The sequence below is a fragment of the Xiphophorus hellerii genome, chromosome 19, assembly GCF_003331165.1.
Source record: "Xiphophorus hellerii strain 12219 chromosome 19, Xiphophorus_hellerii-4.1, whole genome shotgun sequence".
NCBI lineage: Eukaryota > Metazoa > Chordata > Actinopteri > Cyprinodontiformes > Poeciliidae > Xiphophorus > Xiphophorus hellerii.
The window spans coordinates 2,263,557-2,279,634 of record NC_045690.1 but is presented as its reverse complement, the minus strand read 5'-3'; the positions used below and the strand labels follow the sequence as shown (position 1 = coordinate 2,279,634).

At 42.0% G+C, this 16,078-nt stretch overlaps 2 protein-coding genes across 3 annotated transcripts in view; both read left to right on the top strand.

The window, feature by feature from the left end:
• The first annotated feature begins 54 nt into the window (after positions 1 to 54).
• Positions 55 to 5,776, top strand: LOC116708768 (transmembrane protein 151B-like). Of its 2 annotated transcripts, none has more exons than XM_032546775.1 (2): positions 55 to 598; positions 3,190 to 5,776. In XM_032546775.1, exons 1-2 carry the CDS (start codon positions 461 to 463, stop codon positions 4,657 to 4,659), a joined length of 1,608 nt encoding a protein of 535 aa, XP_032402666.1. In that variant the 5' UTR covers positions 55 to 460; the 3' UTR covers positions 4,660 to 5,776. The 2 variants fall into 2 exon arrangements, with proteins under 2 accessions (XP_032402666.1, XP_032402665.1); XM_032546774.1 differs by having other exon boundaries at positions 57 to 598; positions 3,187 to 5,776.
• A 4,843-nt stretch (positions 5,777 to 10,619) lies between these two features.
• luzp1 (leucine zipper protein 1) overlaps positions 10,620 to 16,078 on the top strand; it is a 41,246-nt gene continuing 35,787 nt past the window's right edge. Inside the window, 1 exon segment of the mRNA XM_032547661.1 lies at positions 10,620 to 10,955. The gene's annotated coding sequence lies outside the window, so the exon portion shown is untranslated.

Sequence of the window (16,078 nt, the reverse complement as noted above, 5' to 3'; positions counted from 1 at the left end):
ACTGTTTGAAGGTATTCACACTTTTTAAAATCTTGGTAGATGAAGATGACCAGTAAGAAAAGTGAGCTTTTATTGTGAAGTAGCAGCAGTATTACATTTCCTCAACCGGAAGTTTGTTTTGTTTTGTTTTTTTCTCAGAGCAGTGTTTTATATTTCTAACACCAGTTCTGGGGTTTATTGCGCTAATTTATGCGTCTTTTTATCGGACCACTCCCTGCATCACCATGGTGAACCTCTGCTGTCTCTGCTGCGGTCAACTCCCGGCTGAACCCCGCCTCCCTCCGCCCCGCCAGCCAGGAGCACCGCGGGACTCCCGCACCGCACCGCAGCATCATCAGGATCATCATCAGCTGCAGCAGCAGCATCAGCAGCATCAGTCTGCTGGACCAGAATCTGATGCGGGACTTAGCGGGACCCGGAAGGAGGATGCAAACGGAGGGAAGAAGGTAAAACTGGATGCATGAGAGGACATGCAAAGCGCTGCAGCATGCTCTCCTCTGACCAGGACTCCGCGGAAGAGGCGCCCAGTGTTCCCAGTGCTGCTGAGGAAGAAGAGCAGGAGGAAGACTCACCTGCAGACAGCGATCTTCCAGAAGTGGTAGGCAGATGATTCCTGCTCCAGAAAAGTTTAGAATAACTATTTTTGCATGTCCAGATTTCCTCCTCAACTTAAAGTTCTTATTTCCTCTCTGTGTTTTAAACATAGTTAAAAATCAACAATAAAGTTGAAATTTTGTAAAGTTAATCCAAAACCATTCATCCCTTATCCATTATCCAGATTTAAAGCAATACTTTAACTGTACTATATTACTTTAACTGGACCGAATATTGACTTTATTCTGATTTACAATCTGTGGAAGGAGTTGAAGATTAGGGTGATGGTAAAGAGACCTTCAATCCTCAGAGAATGGAAGATCATCTAAAGATAAATAATGAGAATACCAGAGGAAATTAAATTTTTAAAAAGTTGCTTAGCAATTAGAAGAAATTATCAAATGATTTCAAAAGATTTTTCAAATAAATCTGGAGAAGGGAGTAAATAATTGTCCACAAACAGTATTTAGCTTTATTGTATTTCTAAATGCAGAAATACATTATTGGTTGAATAAAAATTATTAAATGCACTTTTAAAGACATTAATTGACTTTTGAACATAAAAAATAATGCAATTTGTGTAAAAAGTGCAGGAATTTTAAGGTTTTAAACTTGTAGCTACAGATTGTTACTGTGGTAACCAAACAATCAAACTATTAGGATTATTGTTTGCACTTTTGCTAAGTAAACTTGTAAAGTCAATTTATCTTAAACTTGAAATCATTTAATGTATCTCTGTTGAAGTATTTTAATTAAATGTGTTAGTATTCTCTTTTTTTAATAAACTTGTATCTACAGTTTGTCACTATGGTAATAATCAACAATCAAACTATTATTTTCACTTTTGAGTAAACTTGCGAGTTTAGCTTATGTTTTAAATAATTTAATGTGTCTCTGCTGAAATCTTTAAATTAAATTGATTTGTATTCTCTTTCTCGGTAAACAAATATAAAACTTTCCTGGTCTTGAGGCCTTAAGCAGCCGGCTTAGTGCACTTATGACTTAGGCCGGCTCTGCACTCCATCACATTTTCCTCACTTCTGAGTAATGACACATCACTTTCTTATGTATTTTAGGAGTTTCATTTTGAAGGTTTGTTTTTAATGTTTCACATTCTGGGAAAAATAAACATTTTGACTCAAACATATTTGATCTTTTTCAACTTTTACACCAAAAACATCCAAATACAACCCATCCCTCTGTGTGAAGGTAAACGAGTTCTGGATGAAATTCAGTCGTTCCTTGAATGACTGACGCAGGAGCTGCAGCGTGTGACATCCCAGCGCAGCAGTGGATGGCTGCTTGTCACCATAAATCCTCTCACTCTGTGTCTCACCAGGGGCAGTGATGTGGACGAACGTCTCCACTGGAGGCATGCAGAGGATAATAGCTGCACAGAGGCAGCAGTAAACTCTGCTAACTCTAGTTTGGCTGCTTCATCTTTAGCTCTCACTGTTACTGATTAAACAGCCTGCTGCCAAAGTCTCTGTTGAATGGGAAACCCTCTTTGCTCAACATTATTGCAAATGTGGCGCTTTGTGTTTCTGCTGGTTGAATTAAGAAGCAGATAAAGCAGAAAGATGTGAAACGGAGAGGGCATCCAGTTTAGACACACTAACAGCGCAGTGCCCTCAACCTTCAACATGCATGTTTTATGTAGCTCTGCAACCAATAATTAGTTTAGTAATAAATTATTATGACAATTAATCGATTACAAAAATTGCCATTCTGCATGTTTTTCATTTAACCTCTTAAGCCGATTTTACACAATATTGGAAAAACATCAAAAGATGCAAATAATTCAATTACTTTTTCAAAAATGAGGTTCATCTTCCGACAGGACAACCACAATTTTCTGTTTATTCGGTCAATATTTAATACCACTGATGACATGTTTTTCTTCAAATTCAGTATGTTATGAAAGATTTACCTCTGGATGTTATGGAAAAGTGGTCGGCCATTTTGATAGAAGAGAAAATGCAGGTTTTTAAGAAAATGGCCACTTATTAATTAATCGATTAGATCAATCAACATTAAATTAACTCATTAATCAATCATTTGCATCCATATAATTAACTAAATGAAATTAACACATTAAAGTAGTTCGAATGGTCTAGTCAAAGTCCAGACCTAAAATGCAATGAAACATTTGTCAACTCTGGCTAAGTTTGAGTTTATTTCTACAATAAAATACAAACACATAAAAGCCACTGACTTTACAAAGCATCACTTAGTTGAGTTTCCTTCTGTAAGCTGGATCTGGCAGCATTTATTTAAACAGATTTAACATCTATCTGCTGAAACCTTTTCAGATTCATTCCTATTGGTTCCTGAGGTGCTCAATGCAGTAAAACTGTAAATCACCTTTGGGTTTTGTGTGTGAGAACACCTCAGTAATGTTCTCCTTTGATTAGATTCTGCTGAATTTTCTTCGGTCTGATTTACGTTGAGCTGCTCTGTAATTTACCGCTAGCTGGAGTCGTTTGCATTTCTGCTGCATGCCACGGATTCCCTGGCATGTTTACAGGCTTCATCGCTTTAAGTGCTTTTTCCTAATCATGGCTCCTGTTTGTCTTTTTCTTGCCTCTGCAGCAGCGTCCAGCCCAGCAGTCCCTGGGCGCCTGCGTCTGCCGGGAGTCCCACTGGCGCTGCCTGCTGCTCTCCGTCCTCATGATCATCTGCCTGGCTGCGCTGGCTTGGTGTCAGCTGACACGGGTCACCAAGATCAGCTTCACCTCCAACTTCCCCTCCACCCTGCGAGGCGGCGGACACTCTTTGATCTACCACGACAGCCCGTGCTCGGACGGGTACGTCTACATCCCGCTGGCCTTCCTGTTGCTGCTCTACGGGTTGTATATGGTGGAGTGCTGGCACTGCATGGCCCGGAACCAGCTGCAGTCCAAAGCGGACGTGGACAGCGTGTACGAGCGGGTGCTACGCATGCGACAGGCACAGCCTTGCATATGGTGGAAGGCCATCAGCTACCACTTTGTCAGACGGACGCGGCAGGTGACAAGGTACCGCAATGGGGATGCCTACACCACCACACAGGTGTACAACGAGCGGGTCAACACCCATGTGGCGGAAGGGGAGTTCGACTATGCCCACTGTGGAATGAAAGACGTGTCGCGGGAACTTACGGGCCTGGAGGGTCACCCCACAACCCGCCTGCGCTTCACCAAGTGCTTCAGCTTCACGGAGGCCGGCCCAGAGAACGACTACCTCAACCAGAGGTCCCGGTTCTTCTCCGAAACAGAAGGTCTGGATGACTACATGGAAGCTCGGGAGGGGATGCAGCTAAGGAACGTGGACTTCCGGGACAACATGATTGCCTGCGTTGACCCGGACCGGATGCCGTGGTACACGTCTCGGGTGGCCTTCTGGTTGGCTGCGCTGCTCATGCTCTCCTGGCCTCTCAGAGTCTTCATCGAGTACCGAACGGCGTACGTCCATTACAGGGTGGAGAAGCTGTTTGGGTTGGAGTACATCTGCGGCAGTCCGTCCCCACTAAACGAAGTTAGCTGCGGTATTCCCAGAGTGGACACCCTGGATAGCACGGAGATGGAGTGGCACATTCGCTGCAACCGCCAGCTCATCCCCAGCTACTCGGAGGCCATGCTCATCAGCGCCAACACCGCGACCTCCGCCTCCTCCACCCGCTTCTTGGTGGACCCCGGAGCGCCCCTGAACCGGGACGATGGTTCAGGAGGTAGGAGGAGGACGGTCGCCAGCTCCAGCTGTTCCTCAGGGTTCTCCTGCCACGGAGCGCTGCTGCTGTCCCGCCTCTCCTCTGACACGTCCCACGTGTCGCTGTGCCGAATGTACGGCTCCCGTCGCACCGTGGCTCCGTGGAGAAGCCGCAGCAGCAGCTTGTCGGACCCCTGCTGCCTGGACGAGCAGTGCTGCAGGTCCGACTCCAGCCAGCTGGCGCTCAGCGACAGTCCGCCGACCTATAGGGACGCCCGATTCTTCCCAGCTCTCATCGTCCACTGGTCTGAGTCCGGGGAGGACAGAAGGCGGTATTACATCAGGAGAGGGTCATCATGTGTGGAGACGGCGTTGTAGACAAACTGGACCCAAAAGTTAAAGTGTAACTAACTCCTTTGTGAAAGCTTAGCCACACCCCCAAACAATGCTAAAAAAAATTCCATTGAAGTGGGCGGAGCCAATAAATTTTATGGGGCGTGTCCAAATGAAGGGAGGAGCTGAGGGGTGTGATCAAAACGAGGGAAAGAATTGTTGCCGACTTACTGACTTTGCCACTATATCTTATGTTTTAGAGACATTATGGTGACAACAAACTAGCTAAGTTTATACTAAACACTTGTCAACATTCAAAGAAAAAAAGAAATCATCACCGTCTACAGTCAGAGCAGAGAGGAGACCTATTTCAGTCTGAATCCACATTGGAAATGAATCAGACATGCATTTTATGAGAAGCACCACCGATCAATGTTCACCGCAATCCCAGCCCCCGACTCGCCACCAGGGGGCGCGTGTCTGACTGTGATAATTTTATGTGTTTGTGTGACAATTGTTAGTTGCAACAATTTTCCTATTGTTGTAACCAATAGGAAAATAGACTGCAGTAGCTGCTGTTGAACCCATGAGGGCAGCACTGAGACGGTTTTAAGGGAAAATATTGCAGAATTAAATACATTTTCACAAAAATGTCAGAAAAATTGCATAGAAACATACAGGTAGCACGCTAAAGGAGCAATGTATACAGTTTATCAGCAACTAATAGCTGACTTGGGGGTTAGTTACTCTTTAAGATGCTGGTTGTTGGACATGCATCACTTTTACTGAGAAAAACCTGAAAACTAAGGCAAGAATTTCTATGCAACTAATTTTCTCCTGATGAACAGAGAAATACTCAGAGTTGAAGTGAAGATGGATAAAATCAGAACAGTCCTGGAGGAAAACTTGTTGGAGGGTGTGAATACTTCTGTCAGCCACCGATCCCTGAAATGTTGCTACATTAACAGAACTGACCTGCACCCAACTGTGTTTGTTCTCCATGAAAATGTCTGCAGGCGCAGGAACCTCTCTTGTCCTGCTAATGTGTCATTCTGCATGATCCTCCTTTATCAGCATGACTCAGTTCAGTTCAACAGTTTGTAACTTTCTCTGTTCTGCAGATAAAGTTAAGGAAATATTAAAAACACTCAAGCAACTTTTATGCACATTTTTTTTGACTTGTAAGGTTTCAGTGATTCATTTCATTTCTTAATTTTCTTTTTGTTTGCAGACCAACTCGCACTGATTCACTTATTTTTGGACTGATAGACATAAAAAATGGATCCAGAGCTGTTAGACACATGAATTGCAGTGTGGAGAGGAGCGTTTGAATGGGTTTCAATGGATTAGATTAATATCTAATGCCATCGTTTCTGCAGACAAGTTTAATAAAAAAGTTGAATTACAAAAGGGGAGAATTTTTTTCAGAACGATGTTGATCCAAAACTTAAAAGACACAAAAAAAGACAAACTTAAGATGGGGAAGCTGAAGGTTTTATAACTGCTGACCTAAACGTCACTGGAGATTTGCTAACAGGACTCAGAAGACGAGTTTATGCAAGACGGATAAAGAACAGTTAGTTTTTTTTAGTTTAACAGGAGAATAAAAACCCAAACAAAAGTTCTTTTTTTCAAAAAGTTGCTCAAGTAAATGAGTAAACCTGACTACTGTCCACCTCTGCAGATGACATGTTAATGACAGCCACACAATTTTTTTTCTGATGAAACAGAAATATGAATCAGAGTTTCAAAGGAAATGTATTTTAACATTATTTAGCTTTCATGTTTTGTTGATTTAAAGGACCGACATGCAGGCAGGTGGCAGGTAAAGGAGCAGATTTCTAAAGATCAGAACTTCCGGACAGAAAGTCAGAACCTGGTGAACAGCAGAAGAGTCCGCCAGCACAAAAAACAAAGATCCATTTTAAGTTAAAGCACATCAAAATGATTTCATTAGTTTGATTCCAAATGTCAGATATAATGTTGATTCTTTAAACACACAGTCGGGAATATTCAAAGTATTTTTTGTTTGTTTTGATTCTGAATTACAGCTGGTAAAAAAGCTAAACGAAGTTTCTCAGAGAATTATTCTATATCAAAAAGGCCAACGAAAAGTATCTTAACTAGCTAAATACTTAAGTTAAAGCAAAAATATTGAATCACTAAATATTTAGCAACAACCTTTAGTTAACAAATATTTAGTGAGCAAGCAAACTATTTAGCTTCAAGTTAAAAATATTAGCTAAGCTAGCTAAATGTTTACTTAGCTCTATTTAGCTATTTCCAGATATTTAGCTCTGACCTCAATATCTAGATAATATGCGATTTCTCTTGCTGCTCAGCGGAAATCGCAAAAGTCATATTAGCTAAATATGATCTGAAGTGTAGTTTCAAATCATGTTGAAGCTAAACTTCAATATGATTGAGTACTAAATATTTCGTTTAAAACTGACATTTATAAATTAATGAATAACATGGTGAAAATATAACTTTGAAAAAATTAACCCCCATTTTTTTCTTTTATAAATATTGTACTAAATAACCCAAATGATTTCTGTTTATTTTTGAATGTGTAACTCCAACGGCGCCCCATAGTATGAATGCGAATGCATGTCATGTGCTTCAATATAGAGAGAACTAGCCTCAAAATGACATTACAGCTTGCAATAATCTAAATCTTAATCCTTTCTGATTGTAATATTTCAGGAGATTATTTTACCTTCTGCCATGTTTTACCAGCAGAAGGGAAGTAACGCACCACGGCCACCAGGGGGAGGCAGAGACTCTGTTTGCACATTGAGCACGCGGACAGTTTGATCCAGGCTGTTTGGATGCAGAGATTTTCAGTGTGAACTGCATGAACCACCTCTCTGCCTGCCTCCCCCTCCTGTGGTGAACGTTTAATTTCAGCTTCTATGTTCAAGTTCACGAAACAGCACATCCTCCACTCCCTGGTGCCTCAGTATAATTCCTGGATTAAGGGTAACGAGCCTCCCCAACCTTATTGCTGTTATTATGGCTTGGCACTGGGACATGACAGCAGAGCCTTTTGGTGGTTGTGTGCCCTGCACGGCTGCCAGAAACGCTGCAGCCTTCCTGGGTATATGGGCTTCTGCACTGTAACTTTTTTTTCACTCATGGTTTGGGTGTGGATTGGAGGCATTCCTCTGTAAGTCGCAGAGATTTGTCTTGGTCATGAAATGGAGAGTAGCTAATGTGAGATGTGGTTTGGTGGAAAGCTCTGCGTTGGGTATGTGTTGCTTCTGAACATGCTGCGCTCATCAGCCTGCATGGGCCGGGTTCTGGGTCCATGCTGCTGCTTTAGAGGTTCTGGTTGCATGCTGGTGCTGCTGCTTGTAGCAAAGGCTAACAGGGGCAACTTAAAGGGGCAATTATGATTTACCCCATGTGAAATTGACTATGGAAAAGTAATTTAGTTGGATTTTATGTGATAGACCAAAGTGAAGCAGCGGATGGATGGATGATGGATGGATGGATGGATGGATGGATGGATGGATGGATGGATGGATGATGGATGGATGATGTCCCACAGCATGATGCTGCCACCACCAGTTTGAGTTTTGCACATAGACCAATCCTAGTTACGGGTCCAGCTGCTCAGCCTCATGGCCAATAATTACTGTTTTATGTTCAGAGAGGAATTATTTGAGATTATGGAAAACCGGTTATTTATTCTACAGAATGAAACCAAATCCTCAGACTCTGCAGTAAAAGCTCAGCGCAGCTTCCAGGGAACTGAATGAGCCTGGTGATGGTGTGCAGGTCCATGCAGGCGCTTGCTGAGGTTCTGCGTCGCTGTGAAGGGTCCAGGAATCCTCCAGGTGTGTGGAGCCGAGAGCAGGAAGAGAGCGCAGCTTGTCTGATTAACACCTTTTAACAGCGCACCTTGACCTCAGCTCAGCCCCGGGGCTGAGGCGCAGGCCGCTGGTATGGAGCTACGTTAGAGCCAGAAAGCTTCTTCAAAAGAAAACAAAAAATGAAACTGAAAAAAATAAATAAATAGACTCAAAATGAAACTGGAAAAAAAAGAAACTGAAAAAATGTTCAAAACTACTTTAAGATTGAAGATTTTTTCAGTCTAAAGTTTTTTTCATTTTCAAATATTTCTTTTTAGTTTAAATGTTTTTGACTTTTTAAACCTTTTTTCAGTTTCAAATTATTTTTCAGTTCCACATTTTTTTAGTTACATGTTTTTTCAGCTTCAAATTATTTTTGTGTCAGTTTCTGATTTTTTCTTCTGTTTAACAAACTCTATGCCCCTAATGTAGCTCCATAGCTGCGGGACGGCAGAGAGAAAATGGGCGGCTGGGGGAAACTGTGCGTCCTGCCTGGCAGAGTCCCTACAGGCCGCAGGCTGCAGGTCTGTCTCAGGGCAGATTTACGCAGGAATGCCCCCCTGCTGTGAGAACCAGAGAAGAAGACAGGCCGATGGTACAGGAGCTGACAGTCAGTCTCTGGGGACATTTGGTGTATTTTCAGATTAAAATGTAACAATATGAAATATAAGAAGTCAGTTCTCTGAGATTTATCAGTGATTTTAAGCTCGCTCCCTTCAAAGATGGCTGTTGGATAATCACATGTTTCCTGCCCCACATTTTGACCCAGCAGAGTTACATCTGTTTAAATACTGGCTGCAACCCACTGAGAGAGGAAGGCCAGGCTAATCCTCTTCCTCACTGAGGGACAGAAAGCAGGAAAACTCCAACAGGAGCCAGGGAGGCTCCAAACTCTGCCTTTATCAGGACAATAAGGAAAAATGACGTCTTGTTGGATGGATGGATGGAAAATAGCTTCCGTTTCTTATGCAAACCTGGAAAACATTCAATCAAATCCCAGCCTCTTTTCCAGGCTTTTCCAGTCTTTTCTCCAGGCTTTTCCAGGCTCTCTGGCTGCCCCTGAGCCCCGTGTTCCTGGCTGGTGGAGGATGTTTGGGTTTGGGAAGGATGTCGGACAGAAAGCGTCTCTTCCTGAACCAGCAGCTCTGGCGGTAAACACTGACCTTCACTTCCTGGTTCCTCCGTCTCTCCGCCAATCAGAGGATTCCCTTCAGTCAGCTCAGGGAATCAAACCGTCAACCCTCGCCAGGCTCCCTTGCAGCTGCGCTGGCGTTGCTGCGTGGCATCAGAGTGTCTGAGCATGCCCGGTTACGCCTTGGCCTCCTCTGTGATGTTCTGCTATCTCAGGAATGTTTTCTACCTGCAGAAGGTGATTTACACCATGCGGTAACCATGGCAACCACATCAGGGGCTCATCTACATAACCGATGATCTAATAGTTTTAATCAGCTGATGATCTTTAATACGAACCGATAAATAGTTATGATGTTTTAGCATCACGTTTCATGATTATTAAAACAGGGCAGAACCGAAACAGGATTTAAATCTGGGCAACTTTCAGCAACCTGGGGCAACTTTCAGCAACCAGGGCAACTTTCAGCAACCTGAGGCAACTTTCAGCAACCTGGGGCAACTTTCAGCAACCTGGGGCAACTTTCAGCAACCTGAGGCAACTTTCAGCAACCTGGGGCAACTTTCAGCAACCTGGGGCAACTTTCAGCAACCAGGGCAACTTTCAGCAACCTGAGGCAACTTTCAGCAACCAGGGCAACTTTCAGCAACCTGGGGCAACTTTCAGCTTTAGCAATATGGGCCTCCGTTAGTGGTAAAAATATGTTCACGTGTCAAAATTTGGTGAAAAAAGCTCACTTTATGGAAGTGGAACATCCATCCGTCCGTCCATCCATCCATCCATCCATCCATCCATCCATCCATCCATCCATCCATCCATTCTTGTTTCCTTTCTCTAGTTGTTTTTCTAGGTTCCATATTTAAGATCTCTAGACTTTCATTCCTTCGTCATTCTCTGTATGTGTGACGTCATATCCGTCCAGTTAAGTGCGCTAACTGTGTAAATGTGGATGTTTGTTGGACTGGCAGAGTAAAACCTGTAGGAACCCTGGCGGCCGCTCAGAGGCAGAGAGGGGCGGGCCGTCTGAGCCGGGGAAGGGCGTTCTCTCTGCGGTCAGGCCGGGCAGAGTCATCCCGAGGGGTGGGTCCTCCGGCGGCAGAAAAGGAAAGCCCACCTTTTTTCATTGTTAAGGACGCGGTGGAATGTGATGGTTTGATCTCAAACGGACCAGGGAGGGGAAGAACCAGCGCGAAGGAGCGGGACTGAGCAGAATAAACAGCCCCCTCCTCTTCCTTCGGTCCAGCCTGGGAAATATGTGGAGCAACTTGTCCCGGTTCGTGTCAGCTGCCGTCCGCCTGAACTTTGTGGATTAATTCGAGGTTCTTTTGTGACCCGGCGGGGGAGCCGTTCAGGTAAACCTGGGCCCGGAATGAAGCGTGTTTGTGGAGGGGAATGTGTGTTCGGGTTCCCGAGTTGGACCCAGTCAGTTGGGACTGCAGGGTCTGAACTGCGGCAAGTTTTCTAGCCTTCCTCCGCGTCTTCGACCTCCTTCTCCTCCTTCTCCTCCTTCTTCTCCGCTCTGAAGGGAACCATCCAGGTTTGCAGAGGAAAGCCCAGGTGACTGGGACATTTTATATCCCGACTAAATGCGGGATTCTGGTGTTTTTCTCCCGGTTTGATGCTTTTATTTCATGTTGACTTTAGTTAAACGTCAGCGCGACGTCACCGCGGGCCGCTGCATTTGATGCTGCTGTAATGAAGCGCAGGCTGCTGCTCACTGCTGTTCTGCTGGCTGATGTTTGGCTGTTTCTGAGCCCAGTCAGAAACAGCCTGGACTGTTCTGGGTTTCCCCGTCATCTGGGTCACCGGGGGTTTTTTGGACTTTCCTTTCAGTTCCTGAAGTCCTGCTGAAATTAAGATTACAGGTACTTCCTTACCCAAAATGTCCCCACCGAAGGGTGGGCATTTATCGTATATGTTTGTCATTTATCTAGACGATATTATTGTCATGATGATCATTTTGATTTATTGTTTTAAATTTCAGTTAAAGTTTAAAAATCTGACTAAAATGTTCTTTTTACTGTTGCCTTTGCCCAGGGTTTTCAGTAAATCAAAAATATGATTAAACAAAGTTTCTGTATAAAGTTTACTGATTTAAATCACACTTTAAGTACGCAGCATCCTGAAGAAGCTTAATTTAAACAGAAATGATTTTCAGGAGCAGCATTTGTTTGTTTCTCCATGCAGTTTACTTAAAAAAGAAGCAACATTTGTTTGTTTTTTTTACCATTTTTTTTTTTATCATTATCACAATAGTACTTCAAAATACTATAATACTATTCTAAGTCTACTTAAAGCTACATGCCAGGTTTTTCTGTAAAGTCAACCAAACTATGGACTGTCACATATGGAACAAGATTCCATGGTCAGTTTTTATTTTAGTTTTGCTATTTTCTTATTTCTCAATGTAAATAAATCTGGTGACATCACACAAGGAATAAGTCAACTGATTGGTTTATTCCAGTACAACCTTGTGTATTTTTCATAGGTTTTCCTCCTTTATTTGTATGTTTTAATTAAATTCCTCCAAAGTTGTTCACTTATACTGCTCAGAACAATCATAGAAAACTTGCAGTTTAAGTTGATTTGAGGTGTTTTTCCACCTGACAGTCGGGTAGACTGTTTCCTTCTTCAGGAAGCCTAAACAAACCTGGAGCGCCATCAGATTTTAGCGGTTGTAGGATTTTTCTTTTGTCTTTAGTAAAAGCCCACAAGTAATTTCTCCTGCTAGCACTGGATTGGCACATTTGTTTTGGTTGTTTTTACCCAGAATGCCCAGTACTGTAGTCTACTTCCTGCTGTTGGAGCGGTCTCTGGTCCGCTCGGCGTTCACGTATACCAGAGTTCACGTCAACCGAACCGATACTGAGGTTTGTAGGCGGCCCAGAGGTTGATTCTGCGTTCATACCTCCCTAACCGCACTGAAGTTGGATTAAACTTCAGTTAGCGCTACGCTAACCGCTTGGTCAGCATAGCAACCATTTGGTGTTGCTTTTAGATGTTCCTGGTGCTACTTGTTAGCTTCACCATGCATGCACCTGTAGTCTGCGCCTCCAATCTACACAAAAGCCAGGAAAAATAAATCCCCAAAATCATCTTGTCAGAAGAGATGATGATGATGAAGAAAAAGTGGCATGATGGCATGTCATGGAAAATCCCTTACCTGTAGGCGTGAAGGTGATGAGTTGATTTGTTTTATGACTGGTGGGAATGGAAAGAAACTACAATATGACTGAAAAATTTAAATAGAAATGTACACAGATTTACCTGGTCACAGCTGTGATGACAATAATTACTGGACTTTCTGTTGCTTGATCCATCATGGCTCACTGGTCAAACTGGTAAAACACTAAAGATCCTTCAACTCAAATGTTTCAGATGAAATCTGTCAAAAGTTTTCCATCTGGCACAAAACTTCAAATTTACAGAAAGATTAGGTTTTATATTCATGTAACTTTCACACACAGTAAATTCAGACAGATTTTCATGTCATGATAAACTAAAGCAAAAATATCCTATTTTCTCTCCATCATATTATTCAAGCCAAAATGTTTGTAATATTTATGATTTATGCTAAGCTATATTATAAAACACAACAAAACTGGATTTTTTCCACCTTCCCTGTTGTACAATTTTATCATAAATTTAAAGGAACTAATAATAAGGTTAAAATGTGCTACAAGCTAAAGAAATTTATGAATATTTGCTTCAGTTAATCAAAAATAATTAAAAGAAAAAACTCAAAGACCCGGTAATTACTGTCATCAATAATTTATTTACCACTCTAATAGTCTAATTAAACTATTCATGTTAGATTTAAGCATTAATATATTTAATATCCACAAAATAAATATATTAATGGTAACTACTCTAAAGTAGTTACCAAATTTTATGAAGAAACTTGGAGAAACACATTTCTTGTTGGCTAAAAGCTGGATATGCCATGTAGGGCTGAAACTAACGATTATTTTAGTAATCGATTATTTTGATGATTAATCTGTTTGGATTTTTAAAAAATCACATTCTACAGATTTTTCATTTAACCTCTTAAGATTTTTTGTACAAGATTAGAACTACAATAAAAAAAGAGGCAAATGAATAAAATAAGAAAATAAAGATTCATTGCATAAAATGGAATAATTTCTTTTTAGTGAATTTGATACATATTTATACACTTTTTGTGCAGTTTTGGTTTTAATACAGCTTTGCATGTTGCTTTTTGAGTCCATATGTTCCAGTTAATGATTAATCAATTATTAAATTAGTTGATGATTATTGTGTGTTAGTTGCTTTTCTTTAAATCTGGGAGTCGACACGTTAATTGTTGCCTTTTCGCAGTCAGTCACTTTTACTTGCTTGTTAAGCGTTTAACCTTGGAGGATTAAACCTGACTCATCAGGTTAGAAGTTGATATTCAGCGTAAACACTCTGCGGAGCGTTTTCTGTTTGACTATCTGTGTTTGCGTTTTGCTCATATGAGATTGAAAGTGCCGCGATGCGTGGCCTACAGAAACAAGGTGTCAGAGTCTGAACAGTACATGCCCTGGGCTGGAAGGCGGGCGCATGAAGGCGGGCGCATGAAGGCTGGTTGTGGTGGTTGGTGGAGGACTAATGTGCCAGGTGGGGCTCGTAAAGAGCAGCATGAGGGAGGGAAGGGAGACGGAGGGGACCTGCCTTGACCTGTTTCAGACATGAAGGGAGACAAAAAATGGGGGGAAAAAAAAATCCCTGATGACTTTTCAGTAAGGCTCGCCTCCCAGCCTGCTGCAGATTATGCCAACCGCCTGCCTCTGGGCACGGGCCGCTGCATGGCAGCTAGTCGCGAGGGTAGATGTGAGAAAATGCTTTCTTTTGGTATTTTATTACAGCATTTGTGGAGGGAAATGGCAGCAGCTTTTTGAGAAAATCAAGAGTGAGATTCCTAATTTTCCCCCTGATTACAGGTTCAACCAGGCTTTTCAATTATACTCCAGGTTGGGTTTGGTTAAGCTGACTGTAAGGAGGAATGATTTCCAGCACATTCTCTCGGGTGTTACACAGCAGTATGATAACTGCAGCCACCACCTGTCTATAAAGAGACTTTAATGCCAATAAATTAAGAGATTTTAATCCAGGAGTTGCTACGTTCGTCCCGTCTTCTCTTTTGATTGGTTTTGCCCTCTGCAGAGCGCCCTGTGGAACCGCCCACGCTGCTCTGGGTGAAACCAAAAACTAATCATTACGGTGTCCAATAAGGGTCATTATCAGCCTAAGCTCTGGACCTGGGGATTACCGAGTGACTGAATAACCGCTCTGGGGATTAAATTTAAATATTGAGGCTTTCTGCCTGGGAGAATCAGACCGCTGGGAATGTCGGTGGTAAAGTTCCTGCCACTCTGCATGACGCTGCTGTCAGTGTGGCAGATACATGTGAAATTTCAGAACATGGCTACCGGTTCCTCAGGGTTGGTAATAAGTGGGTAGAAAAAGTGATTTAGTTTAAAATCATTTAGAGCAGGAAGGACTTAAAGAGCTGCCTGCAGTGGAAATGAATAAAATGTGTTTTTTTTATGTCAAGGTAATTTTTTCTTAACTGTAACTCAACCTGCAGCCTTAAGAGCTCAGATTTGAAGCTGTTTATTTCAGGGAGTTATCAGTTACTAATTACTTTAGTAATCGATTATTGTCAATTAATTGGATAAAAAGAAATTGACGCATTCTGCAGATTTTTCATTTAACCACTTAAGCTTATTTGGTGCAATATTGGAAATGCAAATAGTCTATTTCCTTTTTTAGATAAGAAAATAAACATTTTATTGCCTAAAATGTAACAAAATTGCACTCCTTGAGTGATCAATTGATTATTTATAGGAATCTGTAGCTAAGAAATACCTCTGACATCAACATGTGAAAAGACGATCCAGTTCATCGCAGGGATAGTTTGACTTTTTTTTTGATTAACTGATAAATAATTGTCCCCTGCGACAGACTGGCGACCTGTCCAGGGTGACCCCGCCTCTCGCCCGGAACGTAGCTGGAGAGGCAGCAGCTCCTCCCGACCCCATTAGGGACAAAGGGTGAACAGAAAATGGATGGATGGATGGATGATAAATAATTGAATAGAAAAAGGTTGTTAACATGAGATTTCTAATTACAGAGTTTGAACCAGGTGAATGTAAAATGGCCACTTCAGAAGTTCTGGGTGGAAAATATTTATATTTACAGGTTTTTCATCTTAAATGCAAAATGTTTGACTTTTTTTTGCACATTTTGACTTAATTACTTTTTTTTTAGCAAATCTTCTTTTATAGTCTGCAACTACACTTATTGTTTTGCCTCTTGTTACATCCATTCTAATGTGATCTCAGTTTTCACACTTTGCAGTCAATTTTAGTTTATTATTCAAATTAATTAATTAGTTTCTGTCTGAGGAACCTGAGCAAATTGTATCAAATCCTTGACCTGCAGCAATCCCTCACAGTGAGCGTCTGGTGAC

What these genes read in the sequence shown, in the direction of transcription:
- LOC116708768 (XM_032546774.1), top strand. Translation starts at nt 461, where the DNA reads ATGAGAGGACATGCAAAGCGCTGCAGCATGCTCTCCTCTGACCAGGAC. An exon ending in ACAGCGATCTTCCAGAAGTG is followed by an intron (nt 599 to 3,186) that starts GTAGGCAGATGA and finishes TTGCCTCTGCAG; the next exon opens with CAGCGTCCAGCCCAGCAGTC.